Source organism: Triturus cristatus, chromosome 1_1 (assembly GCF_964204655.1).
Source record: "Triturus cristatus chromosome 1_1, aTriCri1.1, whole genome shotgun sequence".
Classification (NCBI taxonomy): domain Eukaryota; kingdom Metazoa; phylum Chordata; class Amphibia; order Caudata; family Salamandridae; genus Triturus; species Triturus cristatus.
The window spans coordinates 559401928-559425357 of NC_140579.1; the positions used below are offsets into that span (position 1 = coordinate 559401928).

The window sequence follows — 23430 nt, forward strand, 5'->3', positions numbered from 1 at the left end:
CCTACTAAACACCCACTCTTACTAAACACGCATTGATGCACTAATTAGGTTTGCTCCTACTAAAAACATACTGATGCATTAATGAGGTTTGCTCCCACTAAACACGCACTGATACATTAATGAGGTTTGCTCCTACCAAACACGCACTGATGCATTAATGAGGTTTGCTTCTACTAAACACGCTCTGGTGCATTAATGAGGTTTGCTTCTACTAAACAAGCACTGATGCATTAATGAGGTTTACTCCTACTAAACACGCACTGATGCGTTAATAAGGTTTGCTCCCACGAACTGCTTTCATTTGGATTACCTTCTTTAATCTACACGAGTGCGTTTCCTCTATCTATTTTTTGTTTGCTCCCATTAAACACGCACTGATACATGAATGAGGTTTGCTCCTACTGAACACCCACTGATACATGAATTAGGTTTGCTCCTACTAATGAGGTTTGCTCCTACTAAACACCCACTGATACATGAATGAGGTTTGCTCCTACTAAACACCCACTGATGCATGAATGAGGTTTGCTCTTACTATACACCCACTGATGCATGAACAAGGTTTGTTCCTACTAAATACCCAAACACGCACTGATACATTAATGAGGTTTGCTCCTACTAAACGCACACTGGCACTGATGCATTAATTATATTTGCTCCAACTAAACACACACTGATACATGAATGAGGTTTGCTCCTACTAAACACCCACTGATGCATTAAAGAGGTTTGCGCCTACTAAACACGCACTGATGCATGAATGAGGTTTGCTCCTACTAAACACGCACTGATACATTAATGAGGTTTGCTCCTACTAATCACGCACTGATGCATTAAAGAGGTTTGCTCCTACTAATAAAAACGCTCTGATGCATTAATGAGGTTTGCTCCCATTAAACATGCACTGATACATTAATTAGGTTTTCTCCCATTAAACACGCACTGATGCATTAATGAGGTTTGCTCCCATTAAACACACACTGATACCTTAATGAGGTTTCTCCTACTAAACACGCACTGATGCATTAATGAGGTTTGCTCCCACTAAAAACGCAGTGATGCATTAATGAGGTTTGCTCTCATTAAACACACACAGATACATTAATAAGGTTTGCTCCTACTAAACACCCACTGGTGCATTAATGAGGATTGCTCCTATCTAACACCCACTGATGCATTAAAGAGGTTTGCTCCTACTAAACACGCATTGATGCATTAATGAGGTTTGCTCCCATTAAACACGCACTGATACATGAATGAGGTTTGCTCCTACTAAACACCCACTGATGCATTAATGAGGTTTGCTCCTGCTATTCACGCACTGATGCATGAATGAGGTTTGCTCCTACTAAACATGCACTGATGCATTAATGATGTTTGCTCCCATTAAAAACACACACTGATGTATTAATGAGGTTTGCTCCCGTTAATCACGCATTGATTCATTAATGAGGTTTGCTCCTACTAAACGCACACTGGCACTGATGCCTTAATGAGGTTTGCTCTCATTAAACACGCACTGATACATGAATGAGGTTTGCTCCTGCTAAACACCCACTGATGCATTAAAGAGGTTTGCTCCTACTAAACACACACTGGTACATTAATGAGTTTTGCTCCTACTAAACGCACACTGGCTCTGATACATTAATGAGGTTTGCTCCCATTAAACACACACTGATACATGAATGAGGTTTGCTCCTACTAAACACCAACTGATGCATGGATGAGGTTTTCTCCTACTAAACGCCCACTGATACATGAATGAGGTTTGCTCCTACTAAACACGCACTGATGCATTAATGAGGTTTGCTCCTACTAAACACGCACTGATGCATTAATGATGTTTGCTCCCATTAAATACGCACTGATGCATTAATGAGGTTTGCTCCCATTAAACACGCATTGATACATTAATGAGGTTTGCTCCTCCTAAACACGCACTGATACATGAATGAGGTTTGCTCCTCCTAAACACGCACTGATACATGAATGAGGTTTGCTCCTACTAAACACGCACTGATGCATTAATGAGGTTTGCGTCTACTAAACACGCACTGATACATTAATGAGGTTTGTTCCTACTAAACGCACACTGGCACTGATGCATTAATGAGGTTTGCTCCCATTAAACATGCACTGATACATGAATGAGGTTTGCTCCTACTAAACACCCACTGATGCATTAATGAGATTTGCTCCTACTAAACACTCACTGATACATTAATGAGTTTTGCTCCTACTTAACATGCACTGATAATTAATTAGGTTTTCTCCCATTAAAGACGTACCGATACATTAATGAGGTTTTCTCCTACTAAACACCCACTGATGCATTAAAGAACTTTGCTCCTACTAAACACACACTGATACATTAATGAGATTTGCTCCTACTAAACACCCACTCCTACTAAACACGCATTGATGCACTAATGAGGTTTGCTCCTACTAAAAACGTACTGATGCATTAATGAGGTTTGCTCCCACTATACACGCACTGATACATTAATGAGGTGTGCTCCTACCAAACTCGCACTAATGCATTAATGAGGTTTGCTTCTACTAAACACGCTCTGGTGCATTAATGAGGTGTGCTTCAACTAAACATGCACTGATGCATTAATGAGGTTTACTCCTACTAAACACGCACTGATGCGTTAATGAGGTTTGCTCCTACTAAACACCCATTGATGCATGAATGAGGTTTGCTCCTACTAAACATGCACTGATGCATTAATGAGGTTTGCTCCCATTAAACATGCACTGGGTCATTAATGAGGACTGCTTCTACTAAACACGCTCTGGTGCATTAATGAGGTTTGTTTCTACTAAACACCCATTGATGCATGAATGACGTTTGCTCCTACTAAAAATGCACTGATGCATTAATGAGGTTTGCTCCCATTAAGCACGCACTGATACATGAATGAGGTTTGCGCCTACTAAACCCGCACTGATGCATTAATGAGGGTTGCTCCTACTAAACACCCACTGATGCATTAAAGAGGTTTGCTCCTACTAAACACGCACTGATTCATTAATGAGAGTTGCTCCCATTAAATACTCACTGATGAATGAATGAAATTTGCTCCTACTAAACACCCACTTATGCATTAAAGAGGTTTTCTCCTACTAAACAACCACTGATGCATTAATGAGGTTTGCTCCTACTAAACACGCACTGATACATTAAAGAGGTTTGCTCCTACTAAAAACCCACTGATGCATTAATGAGGTTTGCTCCTACTAAACACGCACTGATACATTAATGAGGTTTGCTCTCATTAAACACGCACTGATGCATTAAAGAGGTTTGCTCCTACTAAAAACCCACTGATGCATTAATGAGGTTTGCTCCTACTAAACACGCACTGATGCATTAATGAGGTTTGCTCCCATTAAACACGCACTGATACATGAATGAGGTTTGCTCCTAATAAACACCCACTGATACATGAATGAGGTTTGCTCCTACTAAACACCCACAGATGCATGAATGAGGTTTGCTCCTACTAAACACCCACTGATGCATTAATGAGGTATACTCCCATTAAACACGCACTGATACATGAATGAGGTTTGCTCCTACTAAACACCCACTGATACAAGAATGAGGTTTGCTCCTACTAAACACCCACTGATCCATGAATGAGGTTTGCTCCTACTAAACACCCACTGATGAATGTATGAGGTTTGCTCCTACTAAATACCCAAACACGCACGGATACATTAATGAGGTTTGCTCTTACTAAACGCACACTGGCACTGATGCATTAATGTGGTTTTCTCCCATTAAACACCCACTGATCCATGAATGAGGTTTGCTCCTACTAAACACCCACTGATGAATGTATGAGGTTTGCTCCTACTAAATACCCAAACACACACGGATACATTAATGAGGTTTGCTCTTACTAAACGCACACTGGCACTGATGCATTAATGTGGTTTTCTCCCATTAAACACGCACTGATACATGAATGAGGTTTGCTCCTACTAAAAACCCACTGATGCATTAATGAGGTTTGCTCCTACTAAACACGCACTGATGCATTAATGAGGTTTGCTCCCATTAAACACGCACTGATGCATTAAAGAGGTTTGCTCCTACTAAAAACCCACTGATGCATTAATGAGGTTTGCTCCTACTAAACACGCACTGATGCATTAATGAGGTTTGCTCCCATTAAACACGCACTGATACATGAATGAGGTTTGCTCCTAATAAACACCCACTGATACATGAATGAGGTTTGCTCCTACTAAACACCCACAGATGCATGAATGAGGTTTGCTCCTACTAAACACCCACTGATGCATTAATGAGGTATACTCCCATTAAACACGCACTGATACATGAATGAGGTTTGCTCCTACTAAACACCCACTGATACAAGAATGAGGTTTGCTCCTACTAAACACCCACTGATCCATGAATGAGGTTTGCTCCTACTAAACACCCACTGATGAATGTATGAGGTTTGCTCATACTAAATACCCAAACACGCACGGATACATTAATGAGGTTTGCTCTTACTAAACGCACACTGGCACTGATACATTAATGAGGTTTTCTCCCAATAAACACGCACTGATACATGAATGAGGTTTGCTCCTACTAAAAACCCACTGATGCATTAATGAGGTTTGCTCCTACTAAACACGCACTGATGCATTAATGAGGTTTGCTCCCATTAAACACGCACTGCTGCATTAAAGAGGTTTGCTCCTACTAAAAACCCACTGATGCATTAATGAGGTTTGCTCCTACTAAACACGCACTGATGCATTAATGAGGTTTGCTCCCATTAAACACGCACTGATACATGAATGAGGTTTGCTCCTAATAAACACCCACTGATACATGAATGAGGTTTGCTCCTACTAAACACCCACAGATACATGAATGAGGTTTGCTCCTACTAAACACCCACTGATGCATTAATGAGGTATACTCCCATTAAACACGCACTGATACATGAATGAGGTTTGCTGCTACTAAACACCCACTGATACAAGAATGAGGTTTGCTCCTACTAAACACCCACTGATCCATGAATGAGGTTTGCTCCTACTAAACACCCACTGATGAATGTATGAGATTTGCTCCTACTAAATACCCAAACACGCACGGATACATTAATGAGGTTTGCCCTTACTAAACGCACACTGGCACTGATGCATTAATGAGGTTTTCTCCCATTAAACACGCATGAATGAGGTTTGCTCCTAATAAACACCCACTGATACATGAATGAGGTTTGCTCCTACTAAACACCCACAGATGCATGAATGAGGTTTGCTCCTACTAAACACCCACTGATGAATTAATGAGGTATACTCCCATTAAACACGCACTGATACATGAATGAGGTTTGCTCCTACTAAACACCCACTGATACAAGAATGAGGTTTGCTCCTACTAAACACCCACTGATACATGAATGAGGTTTGCTCCTACTAAACACCCACTGATGCATTAAAGAGGTTTGCTCCTACTAAACACCCACTGATACATGAATGAGGTTTGCTCCTACTAAACACGCAAAGATGCATTAATGAGGTTAGCTCCTACTAAACACGCACTGATGCATGAATGAGGTTTGCTCCTACTAAACACGCATTGATACATTAATGACGTTTTCTCCTACTAATCACGCACTGATGCATTAATGAGGTTTGCTCCTACTAATAAAATTGCACTGATGCATTAATGAGGTTTGCTCCCATTAAAAACGCACTGATACATTAATTAGGTTTGCTCCCATTAAACACACACTGATACCTTAATGTGGTTTGCTCCTACTAAACACGCACTGATGCATTAATGAGCTTTGCTCCTACTATTCACGCACTGATGCATGAATGAGGTTTGCTCCTACTAAACACGCACTGATGCATTAATGATGTTTGCTCCCAATAAACACGCACTGATGCATTAATGAGGTTTGCTCCCATTAATCACACACTGATACCTTAATGTGGTTTGCTCCTACTAAACACGCACTGATGCATTAATGAGGTTTGCTCCTACTATTCACTCACTGATGCATGAATGAGGTTTGCTCCTACTAAACACGCACTGATGCATGAATGAGGTTTGCTCCTACTAAACACACACTGATGCATTAATGATGTTTGCTCCCATTAAACACGCACTGATGCATTAATGAGGTTTGCTCCCATTAAACACGCATTGATTCATTAATGAGGTTTGCTCCTACTAAAAACGTACTGATGCATGAATGAGGTTTGCTCCTACTAAACACGCACTGATGCATTAATGAGGTTTGCTCCTACTAAACACGCACTGATACATTAATGAGGTTTGCTCCTACTAAACGCACACTGGCACTGATGCATAAATGAGGTTTGTTCCCATTAAACACGCACTGATACATGAATGAGGTTTGCTCCTACTAAACACCCGCTGATGCATTAAAGAGGTTTGCTCCTTCTAAAAACCCACTGATGCATTAATGAGGTTTGCTCCTTGTTAGACCTGGCATCATTGGCATGAGTCTCTCCTCCATTTTTTTCTGTTTGCCTCCTCTGTTTACGATGTTTTTGCTGGATTATTGCTTTGGGCACTGTGCCACTGCTGATCAGTGCCACAGTGCAAGTGCTCCCTATGTTAAATTGTTACATTGATTGGTGTTACCATGATTGGCTTGGTTGACTTACTGTTCAGACCCTAGTCTAGTGCACTGCGTGTGCCAAGGGCGTGTAAGTTAACTGCTGCTGGTGGGCTTGCAGCACTGGGTGTGCCACCCACAGAAGCAGCGTGTAAAATGTGTCTCAGGCCTGCCACCGCAGCGCCTGCGTGCAGTCCCTGACTGCCATGTCGACTTGGTAAGGAAACCTACTTACCAGTCTCTAAACCTTCCCTTTGCCACATGTCAGACACCTCTATGGTAGGCCCTAGGGCAGGGTGCATTGTTGGTAAAAGGTAGGTCATGCCCTGATGTGTGTGGCATGACCTAATAGTGAATTACAGCCATTTTCGTTTTTCACTATTGAAGGGCTACCTGCCTCCAATAGGCCAGACTGGGCAGACTGATTATTAACTCCATTATAATCTATCTGACTCAGGGAGCATGGTAGCATGTCGAGTTTAGTATCCCTGAACTCAGAATTTAATAACACACCCTTTAGGATGGATGGTTTTTAAATTCTATGTTTGAAAATAGCACTTTTAGAAAGTGGCTATTTTCTTGTCCAACTATCTACCGGTCTCTGCTGGTTTGGTGTGTGTGTCAGGGGCTGGGTGGCTCCAGAGGTCTGGGTGAGTCAGTGTGGGGTGAATGGGGCGTTTACACGTAGAGTGAGGGAAGAGTAGCCTGCCCTGCCTGACACAATACTGGCTCCGCCTCCTGCTGGGCGGCTGAGGACTCTGCCCTGCTCAGTGAATAGGCCAGGTGCCTCTGCCTGGCAACACCCACAACAAACCTGAGATGGTGGGAATCTCCCTGCTTGGACAAAGGGAACAAAGGGAAAAAGGGGTATAAGAGAAGGACCCCTGAACCAAGAACTCAGATCACTTCTGACAAGGAAACCTGTACCAAGGACAAGAAGCCTGCTGATCTAAGGACTTGCCTCCCCTTTCTGCCAGAGTGCTGTTTTGCTGTGGAGGAACCTGAGAGCTGCTTCTTTATTTTTGCCAAGGAACAAGGAGAGAGGAACTTGGTGTGTACTCTCTGAACACTTGCTAGGAAATCTCCAAGGACTGGAAGAGTGCCAGTCTCCTGTTGAAGTCACAGGGCCAAAGGACTTCACCATCTACTGAATTGCTGAATTGCTGGAAAGTGTTGTTTCCAGTACACAAGGGAAAATCTGCAGTCTCGACGCCAGCAGCAACGCCAGTGAGCAGTGGGTATCGGCCCTGGCTCCAAGTGACCCCGTCTCGACGCCGGTATCAACGCCAGTGAGGAGTGAGTATCGGCTCCGCCTCCAAGCGACCCAGTCCCGACGCCGCTGCTGATCGCATCGACTCGACGCCCTTCTCGACGCCGTGAGCGCTGCTCCGGCCCGACATCCCTCGACACCGCTGCGGATTGACCCGACTCCGAGGCACGATCGACGCCGACCTCGACGCCGACATCTCGACACCGTGGATCATCGTTTTCTTCGTTTCTCAAGGTACTGTACTTGTGGGGTCTGTTGCAACTCCAGGCTCGACGTAGCGCTCCTCGCGGTCGACGCCGAACCTTGGGAATCGTGTAGACTCGACGTCGTGTGACTCCTGTGGGGGTTACATTGTTGCCAAAGAACTGTGCTCAGAAGAATACTTTGCTAAAGAACTATTTGCCAAGAAGAAACCTTATTTGAACTATTATTTTTCCTTCCAAAGAGTATTTATTAAGACTGTGGTATATTTTTGTCGTTATTTGGTCTTGTGCTAAGCCTTATATAAAAATACTATTTTTATAATAACTTCTGTGTCGTGTCCATCTGTAGTGTATTCACTTTATTATTGTATGTGGTCATAAATGCTTAACACACTGCCTCTGAGATAAGCCTGTCTGCTCTGCCAAGCTACCAAGGGGGTAGCAGGGGTTATCTGAGTGTGTAATCCCCTTGCCCTGACTAGAGTTGGTTGGTCCCTATTTGTCAGAAGTGTATACCTCTGCCAACTAGAGACCGCCGGTTCTAACACTCCTACTAAACATGCACTGATGCATTAATGAGGTTTGCTCCCATTAAACACGCACTGATACATGAATGAGGTTTGCTCCTAATAAACACCCACTGATACATGAATGAGGTTTGCTCCTAATAAACACCCACTGATACATGAATGAGGTTTGCTCCTACTAAACACCCACAGATGCATGAATGAGGTTTGCTCCTACTAAACACCCACTGATGCATTAACGAGGTATACTCCCATTTAACACGCACTGATACATGAATGAGGTTTGCTCCTACTAAACACCCACTGATACATGAATGAGTTTTGCTCCTACTAAACACCCTCTGATCCATGAATGAGGTTTGCTCCTACTAAACACCCACTGATGAATGTATGAGGTTTGCTCCTACTAAATACCCAAACACGCATGGATACATTAATGAGGTTTGCTCTTACTAAACGCACACCGGCACTGATGCATTAATGAGGTTTTCTCCCATTAAACACGCACTGATACATGAATGAGGTTTGCTCCTACTAAACACCCACTGATGCATTAAAGAGGTTTGCTCCTACTAAACACCCACTGATACATGAATGAGGTTTGTTCCTACTAAACACGCAAAGATGCATTAATGAGGTTAGCTCCTACTAAACACGCACTGATGCATGAATGAGGTTTGCTCCTACTAAACACGCATTGATACATTAATGAGGTTTGCTCCTACTAATCACGCACTGATGCATTAATGAGGTTTGCTCCTACTAATAAAAACGCACTGATGCATTAATGAGGTTTGCTCCCATTAAAAACGCACTGATACATTAATGAGGTTTGGTCCTACTAAAAACGCACTGATGCATGAATGCGGTTTGCTCCTACTAAACACGCACTGATGCATTAATGAGGTTTGCTCCTACTAAACATGCACTGATACATTAATGAGGTTTGCTCCTACTAAACGCACACTGGCACTGATGCATTAATGAGGTTTGCTCCCATTAAACATGCACTGATACATGAATGAGGTTTGCTCCTACTAAACACCCACTGATGCATTAAAGAGGTTTGCTCCTACTAAACACACACTGATACATTAATGAGTTTTGCTCCTACTAAACGCACACTGGCTCTGATGCATTAATGAGGTTTGCTCCCATTAAACACGCACTGATACATGAATGAGGTTTGCTCCTACTAAACACCAACTGATGCATGAATGAGGTTTGCTCCTACTAAACTCCCACTGACACATGAATGTGGTTTGCTCCTACTAAACATGCACTGATACATTAATGAGGTTTGCTCCTTCTAAACGCACACTGGCACTGATGCATTAATGAGGTTTGCTCACATTAAGCACGCACTGATACATGAATGAGGTTTGCTCCTACTAAACACCCACTGATGCATTAAAGAGGTTTGCTTCTACTAAACCCCCAATGATACATGAATGAGGTTTGCTCCTACTAAACACGCACTGATGCATTAATGAGGTTTGCACCTACTAAACACGCACTGATTCATTAATGTTGTTTGCTCCCATTAAACACGCACTGATTCATTAATGTTGTTTGCTCCCATTAAACACGCACTCATGCATTAATGAGGTTTGCTCCTATTAAACACGCACTGATACATGAATGAGGTTTGCTCCTACTAAACACGCACTGATGCATTAATGAGGTTTGCGCCTACTAAACACGCATTGATACATTAATGAGGTTTGCTCCTCCTAAACATGCACTGATACATGAATGAGGTTTGCTCCTGCTAAACACGCACTGATGCATTAATGAGGTTTGCGCCTACTAAACACGCACTGATACATTAATGAGGTTTGCTCCTACTAAACGCACACTGGCACTGATGCATTAAGGAGGTTTGCTCCCATTAAACATGCACTGATACATGAATGAGGTTTGCTCCTACTAAACACCCACTGATGCATGAATGAGGTTTGATCCTACTAAACACGCACTGATGCATTAATGAGGTTTGCTCCTACTAAACGCACACTGGCACTGATGCATTAATGAGGTTTATCATATTAAGCGCACACTCACACTGAAACATTACTGAGGTTTGCTCCCATGGTGCACTGTGCAGAATCTAACCCAGCTTGAAGACACCACCGTCCAACAGGCACTGAGCAATTCACAGGTAGATGGACATCTGGATTGCTTCGAGACAAAAAGAGACACGAGTCCTTTATCTCTTTCGGCTTTCCATTTTGTTTCCTTATAGTACATATTACATTTTAAGAATGTCGATCTTGTACCCAAATTTCCCAAATGCCCAGGGCCGGAGCTGAATACATTTCCGCTTAGCGACATAGGGGCCACTTATACATTATTGAAACGCGGGAATGGGCAGCTAGGCTCGAAAAGTCTTTGTCCGTGCTGGGCGTGCAAGTTCGTCTTCTTCCTTATTTCGTATATACACACGTTTTATCTCACTTTAACTGCAGAGTGTGAGCACTGTAAGTACAGAACACTTTTCTGCAACAGTCTTTCTTGAGATATAAATATTGTGATTCAATCAAAGCAAATATTTGCATCCATTTTCCTAATATAGGTCTCTGCATGGCACTCTGTTTTTGGTAAATTATACATTTAATGTCTGGGTACAATTCACGTGTAACACAATGTGTTCGTGAAAAATGTATTTATATGAGCATTCCACAGTCTACCTCTTGTGTGTACATACATTTTAACATGAGGCTATTGAATACATATCTTAGGTGCAAGCCTCTTATAAAGAGATGGGAGTGTAAGCAGGGTGGCCTGTCAAGCCCTCTCCTGTTTGTACACTTCGTCTGTCACTCTGGAAGGCTTACCGGTGTTTGCCTCTGTACGTTTGCAGATTGTTTGCAGTGTGAACATTTTTAGCAGGCAGCTCACAAAGATATGTGTAAATACACGCAGCCCAAATATTTGTGCATATCTGATAAAACACCAGTGGATTGCTCCACCGCCCTGTGTGATTTTTATCAATATGAATTCTGATCTTTGAAAAGTAAATGTGCCTTTAGCTTTTAATGCCTTTTATTGGTAGGTGTTTGCGCCGGCGAGTTCAATTTTTAAAAATGTATTTTACTGGTGTTGTACGATGTTTTTGCTTTCTTTACTAATGTTCCTGCATGGAGTACTTTCCTTGAAATTAAGCTAAATTGTTTCTATCATTTTCTGATTAGAAATGCACTCAGAATACCATTCTAGAAACGGCTCTGATATCTGGTGAGCTTTTCTATCATCCATACGATTTTAAACAGTCCTTATCGTGACTCTCTAAAGATATGTTCATTTCAAACAGGACCAAATGGGCCACCATGGGGTCATTGTCTAGATTGTTTCGCCAGTGGAAAGATGCCATTATGCGTGTGTTTGAAGAAGAGGGTTACACACAGCTCTCTGCCATAGGGCTCAAATAAATGAACTATCCTACTGATATAGCCTATAGTATATTTCTTGAAACACACCTTTTCTCAGTGGAAAGTCGAGCATTTCCAATAGTCCCTGTAGCAATGTTCATCAGTAGGCTAGAGTTCCCCCACATCCTAAAGGTTCTCATTGAGTCTGTCTTAGGCCTTCCTACCTTTAGGGAACACTGTCACTGCGTGCCGCCCTAAAAACGACCCTATCTTTGTGCTGATGAAATGAGCTGTGCACTGTAGTACATAGCATAAGTGGTTGGTGAGTAGTGGTGTTCAGAATTGTGATGTGATATGTTGATGGAGGTGTGTTGTGATATGTGTGATGTTATAATGAGGTTAGCTGTGGCATGTGTGGTTTAGTGTTGTCTTGTTAGTTGGATTGTTGTACAATCTGTCATGATATTGAATGGTGGGTGAGAGCGTTGTGCCGAGTGTTGAGGTCTGTTGAATGTGCTTAGCATGTGTGGTATAACGCAGCATGGGGAGTTGTAGTACTATGTGTTGTTGGATCATATGGAATGGTATGGTGGTGAAGGTACTGTTGGAGTGTTGTCTTATGCAGTATGATAAGGTGTAGCAATGTGTGGCATTAAATGCCATGGTACGCAGCCTGTCTATAAGTTTGACGTATTGTATTTGAGCCCCTTACTGGTGCCTGCTCACCCTGGCTTGTTTATGTGCTTCCCTTTTCTATTTTGATGCCATAGCTCTTGTCCCTGTGTTAATTGCCATGCTCACTTCAGCCTCTCATTTTTGGACCCATGGGGGAGATCTAATGCCAGTGTTCTGGTATTAGCTTGTCTTTAGCTCCTGGTTCCCTACCTATTTTGTTGCATCTAAACGTTTTTTACCCATACCCCATACCTGGGACCAGTGGGTTTATGCAATGTCCCTATGTTTGTGTCCCCTTGTCTGTGTACACTTGTCCTCGTGAATGAGCTTCTTAACTCCAGTATCTGTGTGTTCTTCCACTTGTACCCAGGCTCTCCTGCCTCCTGTCTCTTTCTGCCCACTTTACCTGTGGCTGGAGGCTTTGTATACGTCGGTACCAATACTCCATTGCAATGCAGTCTTGGTTCTGTTACTGTGTCTCTGTTACTCCATCCTTTGATTGTGTCTACCTGTTTTCAAGTCTATGTTTTAGTGTTCCGACAAGTCTCTCCGTCTACTTCTGTCCTTGCCTCTTGTTCTTAATCCAGTGTGTCTTGACCTGGACAGTTGTAGTAGTCTGTTGATGCCCCCAGGTATTTAACTATCATCGCCGGTTTGTGGCAGGTGCAGCACAGGCGCTCATGTTGGTTTACCAAGTAACTGGAACATGGATTGTAGTAAATTAATGCACCTGCTCTTGCCTGGGGTTAGTTTGAAGTGGTTTCTTGTTCTTAACCTTGTGTACTGCAGATAGACTTGAGGAGTAAGTGGAGGGGGTCTGTTAATTTTGAATATTATTTATGTGTCATTGGCATTGGTAAAGACACCTATCAGTGTGGTCGGTGTGACTGCAGCTTGAACAAGGAAGCAAGGGTGATACGGGCCCAATGCAAGCAAGGGATATTGACCCCCATACCATGGCTTAGTATGAAAACCAGCCAGAACTGGAGGCCAGAATGTCCTTCAGCCCTCTGGGCCCTGGTGCCATTGCACTTGCTGAACTGATTGCTACGCTATAGAACATTAAACTGCAGTACATAATGCAATCTTTAGGACAAGCAGGTAAAAGCACACAGTATACCACCCAGCACAGTCCTCTGAACCACATACTACAGTATTGTCAGCGGTTACATGTCAGAAAATAACATTTGATACAGTACAAATAGACAGGGCATAGTTTAACAGGGCAGTAACAGAAATCCATGTAGAGCCTTTCAGATGGATCTACATGTTGGAGTGCTGTGTTGAAAGGCCTCTCAGCGTGGGGGGTGGTGGGGGGACTGGAATGGTATGTGGTGTGGCATCTTATCAGCTGGGAAGGGTGGTGTGAACTTCATATGGGTGATAATACTTTCCATCTTGTTGGAGTCTATACAAAGCAGTGAGTTTGCATTGCCGTATGCAAACAAGCACAGGATATTGCACCATATCATAGACACCAGTAAAACATGTTTGCAACCGCAGTTTCTTGTCCGTGCTTACAAACAAAGCCACAACCCTTTAAACTCGTGTTTGTTAAAGTTGTGCTTTTTTAAATTAACCTGTTTCTGCCCGTTTAAGTGGACTGATCCTCTGTGCGGTGATTTGCATATTTGGCCTGATGCCAACCGGCAAGTACTTCCACATACAGGATATCTGAATGGCTGTGGGCGTGCCCAATGCTGAAAGTATCCTTTTGGCCTTTGCTAGTGTACTCCACAAGAATAAAATCATGGGGTATGAATACTGTATATGACAGTGCAGCCCACCATGTCCAAGTAGTGTTTTTGCGTCTCACTACCATGCCCAGTCCTACCAAGAGTAGGTGATAATATGATGATATCTGCTTTCTTGGGTGTTGTCATCTTAGGCACCACTACCCTGCTGATTTGTATTAACTGCCTTGCACCTTCAGAGCTTCACATTGCTGTAGACCAGGTAGGTTTTTGAGATACCGTCTTTTTTGGCTTCTGCCTACAACAGAGACCTAGTGTGCTGGACTATAGGTTCCCTGTTTAAAGACTTTTTTAATTGTGGGATCTTTTATCCCAGGAGCTGTGAAAAGTAGTCAGAAACAAGAGAGGACTAATCGTGTCTACTTTTTGTAAGCCTTTTTTCCTAAATACGTAATCGTTAGCTTTCAGGATAGTACTGGGCACCTGCCTTGTATTCTCTGTGTCAGTGAATTGCTTTCTCATCTTTCCATTTCCTGCTTAAGTTCTCTGGATCTCCAGTCTAAACTTTTGCTTATTTAGTGTCTGTTCCCTCTTTTGGTTAGCATAGTCCCTTTGTCTTTGCACTATTGGTTTCTTCTCTCTAGGTATTTTTTCTTTCACTCTTTGCTGTCTAGTACTTGTTTTCTTTGCTGTTTCAGTCTTTGCTTACATAGTGCCTGATTTAAAAATAGACATTTGGGCAGTCCTCCTCCAGGGCGACAGAATATTGTACTCGGTAACCGTACCAGAGGTTCTGAAAGCGAAGTTTAAAATTTTTAGAAATGTCTGTCGGGCCGACGGACAATTCTAGAATTGACTGGAATCCCCATTATGGTGGTTCCAAAGAATGCATTGTAACGCACGGTTACAAAGGTTTTTATTTTTAAAAATGAAAACCCAAAGTGGGGTTTCGTTTTCAAAATTAAAAAATACAGTGCTTCCTCACCATGGGAGTCATCTCCCATTATTAGGGGACATTTTTATATTTTTACTGCCCCTTACCACCAGGGTTTTCCTGGCGGGGCCGGGAAGTCAAATAACGGCTATATGGTCACCTCTCTAAATTGGGCTGGCAGACATATAGGCAATTCTCTGATGGTCCTTGCTCCTTTGGCTCATCATAGAAGTTTGGCCATAGCAGAGTAGCCTACACAGTCACCAACTATGGTCCGCCCACTTTTAAATTTGGCAGGTGGACCATTATGTAAATTGGGCCCTTCGTCTTAGCTCCATAGGTCTTTTGGATATCGGTCTCTTAATCAATAGTTTCAACTAGTCTCTGTTCTTTCCTCGTTTTTGTTTCATTGGTCTTTGCTTGTTTTGTCTCCCCATTTATGACTACGTTCTTGATCTTTGCTGTTTTGGTCTTAGCTCTGTGGGTCTCTGCTCACAAGCCCTCTCTTGCTTTGGGTGTCTCATCTCTCTGTCTTTTCTCTCTAGTTATTTTTCGTTTTCTCTCTGTTCTCTTTATCTGCTCAATTGGCATTTACCGAGTCTTTGCTATTTTAAACCTTTTTGCGGATATTGGTCTTAGGCCTCTTCACCTTCTGCTCCCCTGGGCTCTGTTGTCTTGGCTTGGCTTGTAGGTCTCTACTTGTTTTAGGTTTATATTTTATGGTATCTTTTCTGATACTGTTTGTCACCTTAGTATTGTTTGCGTATAGTATACTTACATATCTGCCTTGAATCACTTTAATGAGTAACAAGATGAGTAAATGTTATGGTGAGGTTCATGAGCTACAGAAGGAGTGAATTTGTCTCAAAGTGTGTGCCACTCTATCACTGATAAATATTATAGTCTTGCCAACTTCAATCTTACCACCATTCTTTTGTTTTCTTGCCAGGGACTGCATATGACAGCATGTCCGACAACTATAACCTCGGAGGGGGCCGAAGTCACTATTCTAAGTCCAAGTTATGGGGCTACCAGGTAAGCTGGCCCATCATTCTGTTGAATGCAGGTGGGGCAAAGATGGCTTATAATCAACCTCGGCACAACAACGCCTTATGTGCCAGCTACTGCAAAATATGCTGCTGTGCTATTAAATCTGATGTGCATTTAGAGGGTATAGGGACATTTAGGGCAGGGTGAGGCCACTTGGAGAGGGTTGTGCCTCAGATGCAGCGTTATTATGGGCACTGGTGTTAATAGCTACTCCATAGAAGCTCAAAGGGAGGCTGCTGAGAGTGAGATGACTGCTCCTGCTCAGAGGCTGCTCAGATGCTCTTAGTCAGAGCCCAGACCTAGGTGTGTAAGGGTGCCTCATCTGCTCATCGGTCTAGCATGGCAGAGCCAAGGCACCTGGCAGTGCTAGAGAGGCCTCCACCAGGACTTCCATGTGATGTGCTTTTTATTTTATTTACGTGCGATTACTCTGAATCATGCCCACCCTTTATCACTCTTTGTCAGCACTGTTGAAAAGTGCCTGGAAGGGAAGGGGGGGGGGGGGGGGCCGCCCTAACTTCATAATATATAAATCTACTCACTTACACAATACATTCATTGTCTTCACGCTCTCTCTCTCTGGATATCGCTTAATATCTCTGTTCTTTCACAAACGTTTTGCTCTCCTCTCTAAATCTCTATTTATGTTTGCTTCTTAGCCATATTTCTCTCCCTTTTTCACCCAGTGTCTCCCTCTAGTTAGTTCTCATTTTCATTTTCTCACTCTCCTTCTTTCTCAGTCTCTCTCCTCAGAGCCTTTTTAAGTCACTGCACGGATATATCCCCTTTCTCTCACATTTTGCTATCCAGTGACCATTCAGCAGCACTAAGGGTGACATTCATGTGCAGTTTGAATATGCTCTTCAATTAAATCTTGTCCCTTCATATTGTTCCTCTTTCTTCTTTCTCACTCTCCATCTTCATGAATCAATTTCTCTGCCTTCTTTTCTCCATATTTTTACTGTCCATTTTTCTGAATGTTTCTCATAATTTCCACCGCCATCTCTCTTCCATTGTCTTTTCATCTTCCCTTCGTGCTCCCTCTCTCCCAGCTTCTCTCCACTTTTTCTTCTCTATATTCCTCGGCCGTTCTAGTTTCCGAGTTACGAAACTCCCATGTTCCCATTTACCATCCTCGCTGAGTCTCCCGTTTTTCCTGAGAAAGAGACATTGCAAATATGTGTAAATTTAAGTTTCCCAACATGCAGTGCATTGAGACTGCTTAAAATGTTAGGTTTCGCTCAGCTGGTTATTGCTACTAGTCACACTAACATAGTGTGACTCCTCATTGACTAGTTTTGACCACGCCTGATACAGAAAGCAGCCAGGGAACTCCCATGGAATCTGGTCATCCCATCAGGTGGTGTCGTGTCGCAATCAAAAATGAGCCTATGGAACTGCGAATTTATTATAGAACTCACCTTGGAGTCAGTCCTGCAAACCTGATTCTTGTAGATTGGCTGAAGGAGCAGCTCCCGGTGAATGATCTTGCCTTACCCGCTGACAGCCAGGTTTTTCTTCTTTCTGTTTACATGAACCCCTGTCGTGGCCTGCCCACATTTTTAAGGTCTTAAAAGCCTTTGTTAAGCTGTCAGCCCTTCCTCACATGTGCACTGGCGGTCTGCAGGTGACGACGGAGACCTTTTGCAGAATAGCTCCAGGCAGACCTACTTCCATAGTAGTCTATTTGTAGCACTCTCGCTTTCACCTCCAGCATGTCAGCGAGATCCATGGAATACACCAAGTGGAAGCCTCCCCACACATGTCTTGAGCTAAGCTAAGGCCGGTAGGATGCCGGCCAGGTTTGTAATGTTTGATTGTGTCATAGGTCTCAATACAGACTCACAACAAGAGAGAAGATAGCCGGTTAGATCTACCAGGCCAGGCAGCTTTACTTGTTCCCAGCTTCTGGCTGTAATGCATACCCGGGCTGCAGCATTCTACCGTCATAACCAATACCACTCCTGTCTGTGGTCTGTCAACATTCCCAGCTAGGATTCTCTCAAAGATTGTTTGCAAATCACAGAAGTAAATAGTGCAATTGTATAGAACTTCTGGGCTGATTCTTTCATCAAATAGATCAGATTTGTATATCCTGCTAATGCTGTCCAGAACAGTGAGTTGCATTACTTAGTTGTTGGGTGACTCTAAAATACATTTTGGGTGTCTGGTGTGGCAACAGCAAAATGAGTTGTTTGTGGCAGACATAGGGTGGTGGTGTCGCAATCTGGACAAGGATTTATGTCTTGAGGGTTTGCGAAGGGAAATGTTTGCAACTCTCACACACTCAAAAGCAAGAAATAACCATCTGTACTAACATACTGGTTGTAAAAATGGTTGTAAATAGCACTCCGTTCCCCATGATTGGCTGTAATGACAGGATGTGACCTGCAAGGTCCAACAGACCGCCATCCCTGTCATTGCATTGCAAAATTGATTTTTTTTTTTATTTAAACAGCCCGATTTCCTTAAAGAAAGTGGAACTACTTAAAAAAACACATTTTCCATGTTGAAAAAACATCAATGAGAGATGGCAGTGGTCCTCCGGACCACCTCATGGCGCCACCAAAGTTGCCACCATAATTCACAAAGGGGGAGTGCCTCAAAGGGGAAGCATTCTCCCCTGAGAATCTTTTACCACCTCAACTTGGGAGTCAGTAACTGATCAATGGTTGCAGCTGCAAACAATTATCACAAACCACTGGTACATATAGTACCTATTTAGGATTTGAAAGTGGCACCTAGAACCTGTCACCTCCAAATTGAAATTCTGTAATAATTTCTAAACCAGTTTTGCTATTTGGGAAAAACGTTACGAATTGCAAAATTGGTTTTGTACATATTTCAAAGTGTTTTTTTACAGAAACGGAGAATTTGCTAACACAAAAACCCTTTTTACAACTAGCATGTGATATGTGCACTAGGATGTGTACATTTGCAGCTCATATGTAACATTAGTTACCTGACGGACATATAAGAATGTCTGAACAGGTTTCGTTCTCCATCTGCTGTGGAAGGCGCACTCCGCAGATTAAGGGAGCTTCCTTACATCAGTGTCAGACAGGTTTACTCTTGGCTTTGAATGTATGTATTGCAGATGGTACCGACAGGCCACCCTTGTTACGGAGTGGACAGAGCAGAAGGGAGGCCGAGAGACTGATGACTGTAAGCTCTGGAGGGGCCTCAGGCGTGGAGGAGAGTTTGAAGGGGAGTACAAAGAGCGGCAGGTCCAAGCTATCATACAGAGACCTGGTTGGTCAAGAAGGTGAAAGAGGTAGCATGGCATGGTGGAGAGCTGGTAGGTGTATGGCATGACAGAGTGGAATGTCAGCTCTAGATGGTTCAGCAGGATCAGGATATCAGGAAATGTGACAGGTAAGGAAGAACCGGACTATCGAGCTGCAAGGAGATGGGGAAGAAAGTTACGTCAGACGAAAGGGGAGCAGACCCAAGTGAGCACTCATATTAGTGAAACAAGGGGGATGTGAAATGCTGTGTAAATCATAAACCAAAATACAAAGTGCGGCATTGTATGTCCATGTAGGTCTCTCAAAAGGAAACACAACTCTGTTGTTGATTGTGCATACTTACCCAATACTTGGTTTAAATAGCAGAAACATTATCAGGAAGTGGGGAGGATGGAAGAAAAATGAAGACAGTCAAGGCATAGAAGTTTACATCGGCAGCTGTTTTGGGAAAGAAATATACCAAAGGCAGGTGCCTTTTTAACTTCCGTAAAGTTTTTGTAGGTTGACAGCTTCTCTTTCATTGCCATCTCTGCGGTGGTGAAAAGTTCTGCGGTGGGAGTAGTTAAGTCGGCCATGCTCATTTGATGAGACTGAGCATGAATAACACGAGAAAGTCTAAAACCCCGTCATCCGTCTCAAGGTCAGCTGTTAACTGCAACCCGTAGTAGAACAAATCAGTAGTCTGCAAACCAACAAGACCTCTTCAACAAAACTGATTTCTAGATTCAAGGTAACAGCCATGAAGGACTCTCACTCGGAACTGTAACCACTCCTGGCCCTGTGGCTGCAGAGGTCCTTATTTCTCTTCGCTAATATTCACAAAATATGGGCCACGCTGAGCTGCATCTGTGAAACAGCACACATGCCCCTGAGGTATGTTTTTGATACAGCCGTGCACGCCTACTCACTGCAAAATAAATACCAACACTACTTCCCTCAAGATAGTAGGTGTCTGAGGCTGCAGGGGTGAAATCATTTCTATGGCTCAGTGGAGACCATGGACTCCAAGACCTCATGTGCACCTTTCTTCCTGCAGCTGTATGGATACAGAATTGAGTTAATGCTCCAAAGTCGAGTTCAGCTCTTGCTAGGTGGGAAAGGCTTCTTGGACAGTCCTTGACTCACCCACCAGCGATCATTTGTAGGAAGATCAACATTCGGCAACACAATCTGGCTTAGATGGCAAGACACGCTTTCGATGTGTTTGCCCCTTTACCTGTGAGAGGGGTCAACACTATAGGGCAATTCTGCGCTTCAGGTACAGTTCAGTGTTTGACACCTCTGTCAGTCCAGTTCAAGATGTGAATGCGCGCTAATGACTCAAGGGATGAAGGTTTCCATTGTTTGGACAGGTATGAACCAATACCGGCTCATTCGAGACCGGCCCAACAGAGAAGCCTAGTGACACACGGCTCTTTGGCCTTGTGCCAACCCAAAGAATCGTACAGCCCTTCGCACTCCTAGCACTCTAATTATGCAGCCCACATCAAAGGCTGTGTGCTCGTCATCTCAATCTGCCACCATGCCAGGAGGATGCATTGAAAAGATAAGTAAACACAGCCGCCACGGTACTATGCCATCCAGTATGGACAAAACCACTAGTACTTAACCAAACAACAGAGATCCCCGTGGTGAGTTAGTTTCAACGTGGTGTTTATTGGAAGGTTGCATGATCGTGTCTACTTGAATGAAAATCACGACATGCAACCTTGCTCACTAAGAGATTATTATTGTATTATCCACGATGACATGGAGGACTTAACAAATTGAACTAAATGTGTGCCATGGAAGTCCGTCATCACTTACCAGTACTCTTGTTGACCAATAGAAGAGTACAAATGGACAAGCTAAAGTGGAGCCGATGTGTTTGAAAACAGCATGCAAGGCATTAAAAAAGGCAGAATGCCGAAACCGGTCTTGAATTGGGAATTGGTGAATAATTCATTTGTGATTGCCACAATCATGCCAACGGCACCCGCCCGCAAGTTGATTCGGCAGTAAGTGGCATTTTGTGGAAGTTTTGACGTGACTGCCAAAACCGCCGCAACTTTTTCAGGAAAGAGATGCCCATTGACACTAAGTCAGCAATTACTTTAATTGCAGGAATGCGGTTACAAAACTGTTTTCTATGGACTCACCCCTGGATATAGTGTAGAACGGCAGGGCGAGGAACATACCATAATTTAGCCCCCATGGTGAGTGAGTTTCAATGTGGTGTTTATTGGAAGGTTGCATGATCGTGTCTACTACTTGAATGAAAATCACGACATGCAACCTTGCTCACTAAGAGATTATTATTGCATTATCCACGATTACATGGCGGACTTAACAAATTGAACTAAATGTGTGCCATGGAAGTCGTCATCACTTACCAGTACTCTTGTTGACCAATAGAAGAGTACAAATGGACGAACTAAAATGGAGGCGATGTGTTTGAAAACAGCATGCAAGGCATTGAAAAAGGCGGAATGCCGAAACCGGTCTGCCTGCAAAATAAAGAGTTTTGAATTAATGGTGGAGTCCGTGGAGTGCGTTGTAAAACCCGATGGAGGGAATTGGTGAATAATTCATTTGGGTTTGCAAATGAATCAATTGATTCGGCAGTAAGTGGCATTTTGTGGAATATATATATATATATATATATATATATAGATTACCTACTGGCGGTCGCCAGTAGGTAGTTATAGTTAGGACCCTGTTTCCATAGGAAATGCGCAACATTCTATTTTGAATAACTTTGGCGCCGGTTGACTTATCTTCGTGAAATTTTCAAAACCAATGGGGCGCTCCGCTCAGCTCCTACCCTGAAAGTCTCGGGGTGATTCGTCAAGCGGGGGCTGAGAAAAAAGGGGGGTCCCAAAACGCGTTTTCCCCATGCATTTTCCCATAGGACCTTTAGTCGAAGGTACAGCCCGAACGGCTGAACAGAATTACTTGAAATTTGGCAAAGAGGTAGTCCTCAGGTCAGGTATGTGCCTTTTGCATATATGGTGTCAATCTGTTCAGTAGTTCCTGAGAAAATTGCAGTTAAAAGTACATAAATATCTATATGCGCGCACGGTGTGCGCACCAAATGTCCGCGAGCGTAATTCTGATTGGTGGTTAGATGTCAGTCAACATTCCAATCGGTCAAAATCAGGAAGTGTCGGATGCCATTTTGTGTGTGACAGTGAAAAAGAAAGGTGGAAAACGTGAAAAGGGGGCAGGGTAGAGAGTTCCTGACCCCCTAGCCTTTGTCAGGGGGTCCCTGAAGGACCCCGAAGGGTGAAAAAAACATTTTATTTTTTTTCAAAAAATCGCGGGGTGCGGGCACGGTGCGCGCACCGTGAAAAACCCTTAAAAGAAAAAAAAACATTTTAAACTGTTTATAAGTTTATAGAAGATATTAACTATGCTGTTCAACTTTATCCAAATTAAAAAAAAAAGAGCTGAGCCATTCCATATTACAGGATACAGTCAATCTATAAATATATACATAGGTAGTTTATTGTAAAATAAATATATAAAAAATATAATAATACATACATAAATTAGCATTTAAAAAACCTTACAAATTCACTAAAAAAACCATAGGTTTCACACACGTTATAGTTAGAAATTAGCATTTAAAAAACCTTGCAAATTCACTTAAAAAACCATAGGTTTCACACACGTTATAGTTAGGAATTAGCATTTAAAAAACCTTGCAAATTCACTGAAAAAACCATAGATTTCACACACTTTATAGTTAGGAATTAGCATATAAAAAACCTTGCAAATTCACTGAAAAAACCAAAGGTTTCACACACGTTATAGTTAGGAATTAGCATTTAAAAAACCTTGC

The 23430-nt window shown here is 42.8% G+C and overlaps 1 protein-coding gene across 2 annotated transcripts in view; it reads left to right on the forward strand.

Annotated features, from left to right (window-relative positions):
- The window catches only part of PKP1 (plakophilin 1), a 331092-nt gene that overhangs the window by 85681 nt on the left and 221981 nt on the right, over positions 1–23430 (forward strand). For both annotated transcript variants that reach the window (XM_085643643.1, XM_085643638.1), the window contains exon 2: positions 16259–16344. In XM_085643643.1, the coding sequence (XP_085499769.1) occupies positions 16259–16344 (86 nt within the window). The remainder of the gene's footprint in view (positions 1–16258; positions 16345–23430) is intronic.